This window comes from Microdochium trichocladiopsis (assembly GCF_020744255.1).
Source record: "Microdochium trichocladiopsis strain MPI-CAGE-CH-0230 chromosome Unknown B0I36scaffold_10, whole genome shotgun sequence".
Classification (NCBI taxonomy): Eukaryota; Fungi; Ascomycota; class Sordariomycetes; order Xylariales; family Microdochiaceae; genus Microdochium; species Microdochium trichocladiopsis.
This window is the reverse complement of record NW_025763553.1, coordinates 1,806,417-1,820,351: the sequence shown is the minus strand read 5'-3', so window position 1 is coordinate 1,820,351 and position 13,935 is coordinate 1,806,417. Positions and strand designations below refer to the sequence as shown.

The 13,935-nt window shown below is 53.6% G+C and overlaps 5 protein-coding genes across 5 annotated transcripts; 2 read left to right on the top strand and 3 right to left on the bottom strand.

Moving 5' to 3' along the window:
• Window positions 1–1,302: 1,302 nt before the first annotated feature.
• On the bottom strand, window positions 1,303–2,136 carry B0I36DRAFT_353952 (uncharacterized protein; the record flags this gene model as incomplete). The annotated part of the gene is made up of 2 exons (XM_046157252.1): window positions 1,303–1,400; window positions 1,731–2,136. The coding sequence occupies 2 exons, from the start codon at window positions 2,134–2,136 to the stop codon at window positions 1,303–1,305; spliced, it is 504 nt and encodes a 167-aa protein (XP_046007478.1).
• Window positions 2,137–3,902: 1,766 nt separating this feature from the next.
• On the top strand, window positions 3,903–4,670 carry B0I36DRAFT_334171 (uncharacterized protein). The gene is made up of 2 exons (XM_046155315.1): window positions 3,903–4,425; window positions 4,477–4,670. The coding sequence occupies exons 1-2, from the start codon at window positions 4,116–4,118 to the stop codon at window positions 4,662–4,664; spliced, it is 498 nt and encodes a 165-aa protein (XP_046007477.1). The 5' UTR covers window positions 3,903–4,115; the 3' UTR covers window positions 4,665–4,670.
• Window positions 4,671–7,674: 3,004 nt separating this feature from the next.
• B0I36DRAFT_435132 (uncharacterized protein) lies at window positions 7,675–9,014 on the bottom strand (the record flags this gene model as incomplete). Its single annotated transcript, XM_046162748.1, has 2 exons — window positions 8,456–9,014; window positions 7,675–8,374 (listed from the first exon to the last, which is right to left on the bottom strand). Coding segments are annotated over exons 1-2 (813 nt in total), but the record flags the coding sequence as incomplete, so codon positions are not given.
• Window positions 9,015–9,276: 262 nt separating this feature from the next.
• On the top strand, window positions 9,277–9,569 carry B0I36DRAFT_334166 (uncharacterized protein). The gene has a single exon (XM_046155314.1). The coding sequence runs from the start codon at window positions 9,290–9,292 to the stop codon at window positions 9,449–9,451; it is 162 nt and encodes a 53-aa protein (XP_046007475.1). The 5' UTR covers window positions 9,277–9,289; the 3' UTR covers window positions 9,452–9,569.
• Window positions 9,570–12,519: 2,950 nt separating this feature from the next.
• On the bottom strand, window positions 12,520–13,468 carry B0I36DRAFT_30826 (uncharacterized protein). Its single transcript, XM_046152057.1, has 2 exons — window positions 13,064–13,468; window positions 12,520–12,999 (listed from the first exon to the last, which is right to left on the bottom strand). Exons 1-2 carry the CDS (start codon window positions 13,357–13,359, stop codon window positions 12,726–12,728), a joined length of 570 nt encoding a protein of 189 aa, XP_046007474.1. The 5' UTR covers window positions 13,360–13,468; the 3' UTR covers window positions 12,520–12,725.
• Window positions 13,469–13,935: the final 467 nt, after the last annotated feature.

Below are 13,935 nucleotides of genomic sequence, written 5' to 3'. Positions count from 1 at the left end.
AACTCGCCGTGAGCCGAGGCATACCTCGGATAGGGGGATCAGCATACAAGAGGATACTCTTTCGTGGAGCTCTTAACCGTCGAGAGGAAAACAAGCATGGGATTGTGGGGACAAAAAGTGTTGTATACGAAAGCGACTTGCATTAATTTTTAATTTTCATCATCTTCTTTCCTTCTCAAAGAACTAAATCCATGATTCTCATGTCCCAGCGTGTCCTCGGAGCTGCCCAAACGGGTGCGTTCCCCCAATTCGCGATATCCTGAGAGACAACAGAAGAACTTGATGTTGTTCGGGTCGGATCCAAAGACGAATGCATACCCCCCGCCAGCAACGCCTTTCTAAACTTGCAGCAGCTCAGCACGGCCGGCCATGTTCGGGGTTCCAAGTTTAGCGCTGGATGGAGAACAAAAAAAAAGAAAATGAGACAAAATCCGGACTTGAAGATCTGCGGATGCTGCGTCTGCGTGGGCGTCATTTGGCGCGTGCCGATCACTTTTTGTTTCCTGTTCCCACGGGTGTTCTTTTTCTTCCTTTTTTTTTAGACAAAGAGAGTTGAGGCATTTTGGGTGGGCGTTATGGGTTGAAGACTCATGTGAGTGGATATACAATACTCTGGTGTTGGGTTGAATAAGCAGTCACTGGTGTTTCTTCAAATGTAGCCCAGCAATATCGCTAAGATTCAGTTACTTGGGATATCGCCCTCGCCAAACAAGATAAAGCAGAGCCAAAGTTGCGAGGTGTCCATTGAAAATGTCTCAATTTGGATTTTTTTTTTTTTACCAACTCTACCCAGAAAGGAAGCACGGCAAATGCCCCGATGTGTGAAAAGTGATGACGCCAACGTCCGAATACCTCGCTGCACAATGCATCATTAACGTTCCCAAGGCGCCAGTTTGCGCCCACCGAGCAATTAATCCAGAAATCAAAGTAGAGATAGAATATTCAAAATGAGGGGTATCGTGTTCTAAGCAAGGGAAAGAAGGCAATCCTTAGACGCGAGACGCGTCACCAAGCAGCGAGTGCCGGCGCGGTTGAGCTCCCGTTTCTTCCCGATCGTCGGTTGGAAATTCTGCATGGCTCCAGCACGCTGGGACCGTCCACAGAGAAGCCGCACGGATGTGTGGCGAGAAAATAAAAGGAACGCAGGTTGAAGCTTTGCGATGCAATGCCGAGGTGGAGTGGAGTGACTGCAGGGGTGTTGAATCATGAAAGGAGAGGTCGAGACCGTGAGATACACGCCACGGCATCTGCAATACATGCGGCCAACCAGAAGATGGGACTTTGAGCATTGTCCACATGGACCTAGGCGTTGGCTTGCCAGCGTTGCTCGAGGGCCAAGTCAACATCATCCGGCAGCGCAGACATGTGCTCATTCATCAAGTCGAGACAAGCTTTCGAAGCTAGACATGTGGGTTAGCGAACAAATCCTAGTGGAAGGCTTCAACAAGAGGCGCGCGCATGGTACGGATAGAGCCATGTCTTGAAGATTGAAGAAAGAAAGGCCGACGAGGTGATGTCATGCCAGGATTATGGAAGAAAAGAATGAGTGGAGACGCAGGAAGCGTGAAAGTTTCGGGCAGGCCCACGAAACCAGGTGGAGCAGGCGGGCCGACTTGGGACCCACCCGCATGGCTTGGATGCGCAAGGGACGGCATGAACCGGAATGAAAATAGAATGCAAAAAAATCCAAAAAGTAGAGGGTGAAAGAGCGAGGTGATCTATAGACTTACGTAACAAGAGGCTTGCATCGCCAGAGCTCAGGGCAGCGCTCATGCGGGCAGACTTGTAGCAACCATAGGCCTGCTGCAGGGCAAGCATGCGCTCCCAGAGCCGAGCCGGATCGCCATCAGTACCGTGCTCGAGGACCTCGACAGACCGTCTTCGCCTCTTGTATCTGCACTCGTCGCTTTCTGCGGCATTCTCCGCGTCTGTGGTTGTCGATGACGAGGTGTTGTTGTACGGAGTGGTGGCTTCGTCCTCTACGGCTGGGGAAGCTGAGCGAGATGTCCGCGCGGAATCTGATGTGGTGGAGTTCGAGAACGGCTGAAGCATCTCAAAACCTGGCCGGGGCTTTTGAACAGGCTGCTGCTGTGTCTCACGTGGCGGGCAGGGTGTGATGGCATCAAGATCGTCCATGGTAGAGGACCTCGTCGTGGAACGTGTTGACCTCATGGTGCAGTGGTGGATTGATATGCAAAGTTCTGCTGTTTGTTGCAGACGAGCTTATGTGGCGGGAAATGCTATCGTAAAGTGGCGGTTCAAGAGTCGAGGATGTCGTGATGTTATATAAGAGCTTGGACACGACAAGGCACGAGTCGGTGTCGGTAGTTGTCGGCGCAATTAACGTAAGTGGAGTCGCATGGGCGGGTCGCCTTGTTTCGCAAGCTGCCTCTTGAGTGGTTGCGGATTACAGGAAACAGATGTCGTATGTTGTTGATGTTGCCCCTTGACGAATCGTTGGAAGCGTGGCAATTCGGAGGGGGACAGACGGAGGAAAACCGAGAGGCAGGGCACACCACCATATATACAGTGGCCATGCCGACGGCGATGCATGAATCATTGCAGGGCGCAAAGGCAATTACGTGCTTGTGCTTGGAATGAAGCTTGGCCAACAGTCAACCTGCCGGGCCAGCCAGCCAGCCAGCCATCAGGCCTGAGACAGGCAAGGATGCACCCAGGGGGGTCCAGAGCGGCACGCGGCCACGTCAAAGGGGAATAATGACTGTGGCTTGAGCTTATCGGGCACGAAGCAAGCAGGGCTGATGACCCATCACGAAAAGCATGGATCGAGGAAAAAAGTCTTTGCGGGCCAGGGTCGGCAGACCCAGGCTAAGCAGGGTTGCCGGTGGTTAGCTAGTATGTGGGTTCGTCACACCCTTTCGATGCTGGCACCTGGGTTAGTGCACTTGCACGGATAACATGAGGCCTCGAGGACGTCAGGCCGACGACGACTCCTCACCCCTCACGGCACCCTCGGAGTTGCGAGAGGCTCTACTTGGCTGTGCGTCAGCAAGACGATGGGCCGGTTGACAGAGGGGATATGCAGGAGCATGTTGGAATAACTTACTACGGCACATAGTAGAGCAAGCACAGAAACCCCCTGCACCGAGTCCAAAGGATCCTGGACTGTCGATCACGGCGCCAGCAAATTGAATTATTGTTGCATAAAGGGCGGCCGGGGTGGGGTGCTGCCATGATCCCTGCGTGCTGGGCGCCAATCCCGCGCTGGCGCTGCTGACTGAGGCCAGCCTGACGAGACGGCGTGGGCGCAGCCATGTGTCATCCACTGGGCGCGCGGTGGTCGGGCATCGTGGTTGCTGGGTGTGACGGGCTGGCGTGCCCAGTGGCGGCGCCAGTGGCTTCCGGCAGGGTTTTTGGTGCTGGCCGAGCGCAGCATGTGAATTTGTGTACATGATGCGATGATGTGGTTGGTCGAGCGTCTTCTGGTCGCTGATTACTGCTTTGCTCAGGCCGGGTCGATGTCGATGTCGATGACAATTCTTCGTCTTCGTCTCCTTGTGATGGTAATTGTGATGGTGACGAGTGATTGATGACGGGTGTACGTGGCTGGCTGCGCCGTGGCAAGCACTCCTTTGGCCATGGCGACCTTGTCCGTGTTGTCCTTTGGCCATGCCATGCTGCAATCGATCCGGATGGTACACAGTACACATGTACCAAGGTACTGCCCAGGTGTGCTCCCAGTCGCGGTGGGGCCTGCCACATCAGCGATGTGTGGTCGCGCGTATCGCAACTGCCGCGTCCGCCGCCTTGGCAGAGCAGGCAGGCCCCCGCCTCGAGCACGCCTGGCAAGGGACCTTTCTTAGGTCATCTCGCTCCATCTTCTGATCGTCCTCGCTCTGTCTCGCGGGCATGGCCATCGCATCGCATCGCTCCACGACCCTGGTCTGCATCGACAATCGACCTGCTCCCGGCTGGCGGCTGGCGGATGGAGCAGATGCCTGGCCCCGCCAACGCCGCCATGCAGCACAACCTTCTTTCGATGGCGTGGCGCCCGCCTGCCCAGGCGGTGGGCAGCCAGTGAGTGTCCAGACTCTTCTGCTCGCCGCCTCGCTTGCGACGCCCTGTCTCATGCCAAAACGCTGTCTGCCCGCTCTATGCCAACACCGCCTGTCGTGCGTCACTACCGGCCAGAGTTCAGTTCGTGGTGTGTGGCCCCAGAACTCAAACCAACACCACTCCTGTCCCCACGCCAGTCGCTCTGCGGCGCCTCAACTGTCCTGCCGGCAGTCGCTGCGTCCCCAGGTGGTGGTTACACTGCACCTGCATCCCCGTTGCGACCTCGCCGGCCCGGGAATAACTTTGCCAGACTCGTCACCCCATTCATCATCAGTCATCGCCGGGCCCAGCACCCGTCCTATCAGAGGCAGTTCGGGGCATTGTCCGCGCACGGCTGTTTCACGCGGGGTACGTGTGTCACGACGGACGATGTCGTTCGACTCATGCTGATTCCTGCAGGCAGACCGGGACGAACACTCAGCAGTCAATCAATCAATCAAATTCTGTCAAACGTGCATCAGTACTATGGTACGGCAGGGCCGCGCAACCTTTGGTGGCGCCCTCTCTTGGCTGCCCCCGCGCAGCCACCCCGGTTGTCCCGTTTCTGGGACCATGGGCAGCCGACCCTCTCCACGGGTATGCCATAAGACGACAATATGCCGCGGATCACGTAGTTGCACTTGACAGTTGATCACACGCACGGCCGCTAAGCCGCTGCTCTGCCACGCTTCTCTCTTGGCTTTGATTTCCTGACCGACACGCTTTGCACACATTTGTATCTCTGGCAGTGCACAGATGCCTGTGATCAAATTCCCTTATCAGCACCCTAGGGCGATTGCTGCTCGCGTGACGCCTCGGGCGTTATCGAACCGCACCAAACCGTCGAGTTGGCTGTCTCACGACAACCGTCATCTGACTGATCGCACAATCGACATCGCTCGCGGAATAAGTGCCCCCGCTTGGCAAGGTTGTATGTATGCAGTCGGCATGCAAGCATTCTGACAAGCAAAAATTGACAGCATTCCCCAACGACGGACGGATGTGACGGTGAAGATCAGACTCCAACCCACCCCGTCCGGATTGCCATTTCAGGAAGTCCAAGCCTGTCTTCCCTGCCGATATCGGACCATACCTCCCACGCCCGGAAACAAGTGCAAGGATGGCTTGATCGTGACACTCGATCAAAGCACGAAAGGATGTCAAGAAATGTGGTGCAAATCGCACACCCCACACCGGACCGGATTCCTCTGTCTTTTGCAGACAAAGTCCGATAATGCATGAAATGCAGATCGAGTGAATTGGACATTGTGCGTGCGCCTCTTCGTGTAAGTGGTGTCGCAAGACACTGGTAGCCGACTTCCCGTGGAATCAGGAAAGAAAACGTCATGGTGATGTAGCTCTCCAGCTCTGGAACCACATAGATACGTTGGATTGGCCCATGCTTTCATTGATGCCCAGGTGAACGCAATGCTGCTGCTACAGTTCAAATCCTTCAAGGGAAGTTCCGACCAGGTACCAACCCAGTATGTTCTATCGTGCTCCTCGTGAGACTTGACGAGACCAGAAAACGTATCTTCAACAAAAGGCAAGTTTCGAATAAGGATGTGGAAGGAAGGATCGAGTTGCCCTCTTCGCCTAGAGTTACCATTTCTAGTCAATCCAACAGCATGGTGACCATGTGTGCCAGAACTCTCGAACCAATTTCTGGGCAAATAGCATCATCCCCTGCTCAAAGACATTGTGGATGCGTTGGCTCGTGGTGGCTGAACGTGTAGCTAGACGAAGGTGCCACGACGCTGCATATCGGTCGTCCTGGCCAGCCTCAGGATCATGTGCTTTGTTACCCTGCTTGGACTTGATAGCAAAAGCTTGCAAGCACGGGTATCTAGCACAGCGACGGTGGCAGTTTGTAAGATTTTGGTGGCTTGACGAGTCCGGTTAACCTTAGCAGCTTCCTCAGTGTGGTTTCCTAAAATGTCGCATGTACGTATGTAAAATCAAGCAAGCGCCTCCGAGCCGTACATACAGTATGGAGAGCCCCATGCTTTATACAGTTGTGCTTTATGGAGCGGATTTATGCCAACGATTGACTTGGCCTAAACAAGGCACTGGCAAACGTTTTTGAGTTCAACAGCACAGTTATCAACTTCGGGTCAGTACGGATCATATCAGCCTTTGTGGTGGGCCACCCTATCAAAGATCTCGACTTGCGGTCTTGGTTCCAAGCGCAAAAACCGCCTCAAGCGCGGATCCTGGCGAGCAATATGCATAATGATCATCAACACCCCTTGACCCTGCGGCGCAGGCGCACGGGTCTCATGCTCAATATCTAACGGCAGATGTCGATTAAGAACGAAACCTTCACGATTACTGGTCTGACAAAACCCATCTCGTCGGGTGTGTGTTTCGTGGTGTCCCTGCCTCCACTGGGGTTATCTATAATTCCACGAACAGGCAACAGTGGGCCACCACGCTTATAAACTGCGATTATGAACTATAACTTTGGCGATACTATGAAAAAGACATACGCATACCATTCGTTTGAATGGCGGCTGCACAATCCTGTACTAGTTTGTCTGGGAGGGGTATTGAAGGACGTGCACGCCTGGGACGACCGAAACACATCGCAATCGTTTCCAGAACTGTCCGCAGGGAGCTTTTGTTCTGGTGCGGTGACGTGTACTAGTAGGCCGGAGAAGCACAGAAGGCAAAGATTCCAGACTCGGGTGAAAGCACCAAGGAGCAACAGAGAGAGATCGTGTGATGAAAACACGAGCAAGCAAGGGCGAGGAGCCTCAAGGAACTCATGTGTTTGACAAATTGAGGCCGCATGCGCAATCTAGCCATCAGGAATAGTCTCCAATGCCCGTGCGACAATCGGCAAGCTTAGCAGCGGAAGTGTGCCTGGCAGGCAGGGCAGGGGTTGACGGGTTCCTCTCGTTCGCAATTTTACCGTGATATGAAGCCGTTCAACGACAGGAGAGGTCCCGATTCTCAGTAGTGGCAGCAGCCATCCATGGTCAATTGATTTTTACACTTTGTGCTAGTTCACCAGGGACAGAAGTTTTCGCGTGCCCGTTTCTATTGCAGAAAAGTCCGTCATCATTAGCTTCGACCACCTGTCGTCTCAAGGAGCATGACCGTGCCCCTGATGCGATGTTTGCCCCTGTAGTCCTCCTCTTATACAGGCAGCATCGCCAAGACGTCCAGAGAGGTGAGGGACGGTGGCGGCGCGACAAGAACCATACGCTGACAATACTGCTCGGTAGTCCTTGCTCAGCAGGAGCCTTCCCTACTAGATACTGTTTCGTCGTTCGAGCTTCACAAGCTCTGCAGCAGGGTGCTGCTTGCATACTTCTAGGTCGTGGATGAAAGGGTTAGTGAAAAAAGCTTCCACGAGCGGGCGCCAAGATTCTCGGGAAATAGCGCTGTGTGAAACTCTGAGTCTTTGGAGTTGCAATGAACAAGCCAGACATACCAAAGACAATGAAGCCGCCTCTCAAGACGATGAGCCCCATGGCCAACACTGACAGCAGCTGACCTGTGCTCCACTCCCTCGCTCCGTGGGCATCGTCACCCTGGGCAATCTGGTCCCGGATAATCCAGAACAGGACGAGGGCGGTGCACATGAGGAAAGAAAACGCCACCGAGAGTGCCACCGAAACAGCGGTCCTCGCCCGAGGAGATGATGACCCAGTGACACTGCGCCAGAGCGCACGCAGGCAGGACGACAGAAAGGGTTCGATGGGTGATTTGGCGAACGTTCCCCACATAAGCAGCAATATTCCAGCGAGAGATCCGTATATCGTCAGCATAAACACCCAGATGGTTCTCCGTGATGTGATGTAAGCGAGACAGAACTCTGTACGCTTCCCAGAGAATCCTCCTCTCCCTTGTAGCATCATCGAGATTTCGAACACGCTCATGATCGAAATCATTGTGAACAAGCCCAAGGTGGATAGGAGCCAATACAACCTGGTTATGAAGCAATCAAAAATACGTTTACCAGGAAACCAAGGACATATGGCCAGTATCGATGTAATTGTGACGATAGAACCCAGCATTGCAGGGGTCCAAAACGCGTGCAAATTTTGGTCCAAGAGGGCAAAGCTTCTCGCGTACGTCGCAAAGCCCAGGCAGATAGAGTAGCCAGCAAAGGACGGCAAGAAATGTCTCAACAGCCGTTGTTTCAGTGCCTCATAGATCGAAAACCCTGTCTCGAACCTTTCAAGAAGGGCATAGGCATGGGGGGGATGGAGCGAGAAGTCTTGTCGTGGGATTTCCTCAGCTCGATAGCCAAACAGAAGATGATGAGAAGCGTTGTGACCATCACTTGCATAGCATAGCTTGCGAAGACCTGTCGAGTCAATTGCTATCAGTTAGCCATGGTTTCAAACTCGACATTATCCATATCGTTCCTATTCACATTGAGACTTACGCCCACTCCCAAGATATTCGCATCCGCTTCCCAACGGAAGTATCCACAGTATTCTTCCACACACTGCGTCTGGAGTGGCCCATCTATAAGATACCAATCGCTGGTTTGAGACCATTCGAGGAATGATTCAAACGTGACATTGATGGTGATCGAATCTGTCGGGATCCATGCTTCATAGTACACCCATTTTTCCTCGTCGGTAGGTGTCCAATTTTGTCTGTGGCTGAGATGAACGTACTCGTCTAGGATATAGTGCTCTGCAAGTGTGCAGTCCCTTTGTGGTTCGAAATCGGCCCAGGTCAGGTCTGGCTGAATCGAAAGGGTGGACATGATGGCATGCAATATTATCACAGGGCCTGCCGTCGTTTTGTGGGTTGAGAGGTTTTGTTGGGTACGAGGTTGAGTGAAGACAGAAAGCCCAGGACTTGGAAGGGTCAACAGTGGCCTGTCGTTAAGGGGTCGAGCTTGGAGGTATGGTAGTTCATCATGGCCGTGATTGCTTTCTGCAAGTACTGCCTTGAGGAGTCAGCTGAGCCGCCAGGAGCCTTGACTGACCCCCTTGTCGCTTTGTCGAATTGTTTTGAGGCATGCAGTAAGAGAGGCATCCGGGAATATGGGCGGTTTGGTGCTTTCTGCATCTCAAGGCTTTCTCAGCTGGGCGGAAGTCGCCTTGGGCTTTGAAACCAGGCAGCAAGGCACACACGGCGGAGCCCGACATTGCCTTCTTTCCCAGGGCTGCGCGTAAGGCACAGACAAAATGGCACCTTCGAACCGGTAGCCCGACAGGCGCTGGGCAAGCTCTGAATTGCAACCACTTCATATGTAGCTTCAAATATGGCATGCTTCCAAGGAACGCGTACATTCGCTTTGCCATATACACACCGCGCTCAGTATAAACATCCCTCCACGCACGCGATAACAGCCACAACACCGCGCTGCATCATGACCACGCACCATTCTAAAGCGCCCACTTCGCTCAATCTCATGTTGGCTTGATGTAATATATCAGGGTTGGCGGTAATGATTTGTGGTAGCGCAAGTGCAGGCGCCGGTACAGGTGCAGAACCGTGGAACGCGTTGAACTACGGGTCTCAATGAATATGGTTACTGGAGATCCATGCAAAGATTATATCTCGAGGTGCCAGACTGCAATAGGTGACCTCAATGAATGTTTGCACCCACAGGTGCGAAGATACTATTTCTTCTGGTGCTTTAAGCGCTGCCCTTTCTAGAGCACGTGCAATTTGGTCAGATGGAGACCCCTGTCCAGTTCTGATATTACACTGCCCCAAGCGGCGGCTTGTCTTCCACTATAGTTTCAAGGAGACTCCAGCGGAGAAGCCCTCTAGATTAATGCTAGGCAGCATGTCAAACGGATCAGCTACGTCCTGTGGGACTTGCTCCTAAGATCAGGATACGACACAGACGGTAGCAAACACTGAAACCGTCACCATCTGAACCAGGGACAGTATTGAGCCATTGCTCTTAGTAGAACACAGGGCTTAGGAGGTTATGTAGCCAGAGACGATGGTCATAGCCCACATCAGCATACATCAACGTAACTGCCTCATCGATTCATTATTGTCCAGCATTCTCGAGAGTCGGTGATTAAACTTCTGCGCGCATCCCTGCTCTGGCTCAATATCAGAAAGGACGAGGGGCATTCATAAGCTAGGATACTTAGCCAGGGAACCACTGCTCAAGCTCTTACTATACTGCCTCTGTAGACGCTATACGAGCTGCAGAGTATCGATGTCTGAAAGTGATGACTGCATTTTAGGGTGCAACTCCGATCGGCGTGACACACTGCATAAACGTTGAAAAACACATCAACTTAGAGGATGCTGACCTACATCGACACGGGGTACATTGGCTGCGGATTCGGAAATCACAAAACACATCCCGCTGGTCACATCACTGAAGCCAAAGTCGTCCACCACCGAGTCTCTAGGGCGGAACCAGAAAAGGATGTGCTTGAAATTGACCTCAAAGCCAGGATCTGAAGCATTCTGCAAAGACGGCGTTCTCTGATTATATCGACCTTGCCAGAGCTGTAAAGCGCATGGCGATCGGCCCAGAAATACGTGGCTGTTGGCTGAGGAACGGTGAGTCTTGTGTGTGCTTCAACTAAATCGCAGCAACTCTTCTTACAAACCTGAAGATGGTCGGTGTTCTTCTAGAGAGAGTAGCATGAATTAGTCTGGGTCGCCTTCCCTGGCTGTATCACATCTTTTATTGAAGCTGAACGTTTTGCTCGGCGTTCTCTTTGCCCCGGTTGAGAAATAAAGTCTGGCCATATGCCTGACAGTTCAGCACAAGAAGGGGATTCAACTACACAGAACGCATTGCATATGTTTTCTTGAATGCTTGTCTTCAAGACCTCACCTTCCGGTCATGGCCCAGATCAGTTAGTTACCGACACGCTGGCCGACAACCTTAGCCAACCGATCGCCCCCGAACTTTTGGGAACCTGCCAGAACCAGGACGGGTACGCCCGATCTCCGCTGTGCAAACAGAGGCACCACCAGCAGACATTCTTCCAAGCAAGACCGAAAACAGCAAGAGAGCCCAGCAATGTCGTCATTCTTATCCACGTCCATTCATCATTTTCGCTTTTCAAGTGTCCGAAAAGCGCAGACGGGTCCTGGTTCACCGAGAGCCCCCGGTCGTCCCGCTGCCGGAAAGCCGTTTTCGTGGGGATTTTCTTCGACGGTTCAGTGGGACCATTCGAGCATTTCTGGCCGGCTTGGTGGTCACAGTTGTCCTGGCTGGCGGCGTTGTGGCTTCCAGCCGATGACGCAATGACGTCAGGGCGGCCAACCTTGTCCGCCTGGGGTCCACAGGCGCAACAGGAGGGATCGTGCCCTTACAGTACTGTACTGCCGAGCGCGCCCCCGGTCGCGTCTTTCTCGCCTGGCGCGGGGGAGGCGGCGGGGCGTCAACGGAGCCGATGAACCGCGATCTGGCAGGGTGTCATGGCTCTCAAGTTGCAACAGGTTTTTGGCTGAGGCCTCTTGGGGTGTTTTCGATTGCAGCTGCGATCTCACCTTGTTCGTTGTCTTTGACGTGTGAACGGTTGCGTAGGCGCCGCCGGGATGGTACCTTGCCAAAACGGTGATTTGTCACAAGCACCCGGTTTTCGACGGCAACAAGATGAGACATGGCTCGTCGCTGAACATTGTGACGCAAGCAAAGAAGTGCAGTCGTGCTCTTTGGGCATGGTGGACTGCAGCGAGTCGTGGTCCTGCAGGATGCACGTGCAACGAATTACTCGGAAGGGTCATCGAGTTTGGCCAGGGCACGTCGCCACCAGCCCCTGCGCCACGCCACAGACGACTACGCCAGTCAGTGCAAAGTGATCCTGTCATCCTGAGTCGTGATGACGGGGGCGCATTTGGCTGATGGGGTTTCCAAATCATCAGGCAGCCAGCCAGCGGTCAAGCGCCACATCTGCGCGGGAACGCCCCTTTCCATCGTCATCCCGACGCGTGCTGCACTGCACTGCAGACAGGATCGTCAAGGGCAATAACCCATGGCACGCCGGTGTCTGGAAGATGCAGGCCTGCATGCGTCAGGCACAACTGCCACATGTCAACGACACACCCACACCCACAGGATCTGTGGATGGGGGTGGTGCAATTGGCCAAGTGCCACTCTGGCGGGCCTTGCGCCGACCACCGCCCGCTGGCCAACCCAGGTTAGCACAAGCAAGCTCACCGAGCGACGACGACGACGACGACAACGACGAGATGATAACGATGATGCGCTCACACCGCTCAGTCTGATCAGGCACTGCAGCGAAGAGGCAGGTGATCTGGCTTGGCTGGCCTTGCTACGCACCGAGATCAACGAGCGATAAAGCGCCCGTCACGCGGCAGTCTCTAGTCTTGACAGATGGCTGCACCAAGCGATCACGGGACGTAGACACATGGCCCCTTCCAAGTCCATAAAACCATGACGACATGGCGCGGGCGCAGTCGTTACTTGCTGTAGTATTCGTCGCCCCCCAGCTACAAGATGCCACCTGTAGCCGCCATGCCTTTTGCCTGGTGGGATAGAGGCCGCCTGTCTCGATTTCTCAAGATCCCGATAAGCTTTTCCCCATTTTCGCAGGACCAGGAATACGATAGCCCTCCAACAGCTTGCACAGATCCTCCCTGATCTGCATCTTTGCTGGTCCCCACTAGCAAACATTGCGCACCAGCGCTAGAACATATACCATAGTACAAAGTCCGGCCGCGTATGTTTTTCGTGGATGACAACATCATGATTATGCCAACGAGATCAAAGCAAGGAAAAAAGTAGCTTGCCCTCTGCCCGGTTGTGCATATCCCATCCTCTCGCCCATCGCCCCTGTCTGTTGACCATCGGGTTTTGATTGAAATCGCATTTTCCCATTCGATGGGCGGAGCTCGGACCGCTGTTTTGCGTTGCCCTTTGAGTTGCATTGCATGATGATCTGGTCACGCCGGCGCAATGAGCCAGTACCTGTTTTTGGGGCGTACACATGGTAACAAGAGAGTGGTGTCGACGACCTCGCCGACCTAAGCCAATCTCATTAGTGCTCGTGCATGAAGATGGCCGCGCCTCTCCTTGCCAAGAACCCACACAGCAGGTCCCCGTGGGAGAAGGTGTACCTCGAAGAGCGTGCTTCCGTGACCATACTGTGAAATTATGTACACCATGTGCTTGCGAGGCATCATGATAGGGCTGTGGCATACACGTGGCATCTTGTGAAACACTCCTTGCTTTATAAACTTTAAAAGCCAGTTGACAAACATCCAGACTTTGCGTCGTCCCCTCGCCGTCCATGGCTTGCAACGGGTCCTGGCCAGAACAGACCAGGCCAGACCAGATCCAAGGACCCCGGCCAGACCCCCCGCATTGTAAGGCGTGAAGTTCATGTGGTTACGAGATATGATATGCTTCGAGGCATGAAATACAATCCCGAGCGCGTGTGCATGAGCAAAATGACTCCTGCCGAAATGTAAGTACAACCACTCCTCCTCGTCCCGTGTCCGCTAGACCTTGCGTGCACCCACTCGGCTTTATAGAGTGAGAAAGAGAGAGAGAGAGATCGGCACAACGCCCAGCATGACCCCTACTGGAGATAAGAACAGCTTTAACAATCTAAGGAAATCTCGAGGATAAATGTAACAAAAATGGTCACGTTGCTAAGCATTCCACGCCCACTCAACCGGTGGTTTATTTGAGGGTTGCTTCCCCCTGACCATTCACAAGACACGCTGCACTGCACGTGGTTCGTCCCACCGAGCGCGCGCACACACACACACATAGACCTACGCTCATTTATCGGTTTACCCTAAGACAAGTGTAATCATTAATGCGAACCCCAGTAGGAAGAGAGACAGAAGCAAGACTGGCCAGCAGTTGCAGGTGTCTTGACTTACCTCAGGGAAGGTAAATACGCGCTTCTTCACGGGCCACACGAGTTCGAAAGAGTGCGTCCCGAGCACCCG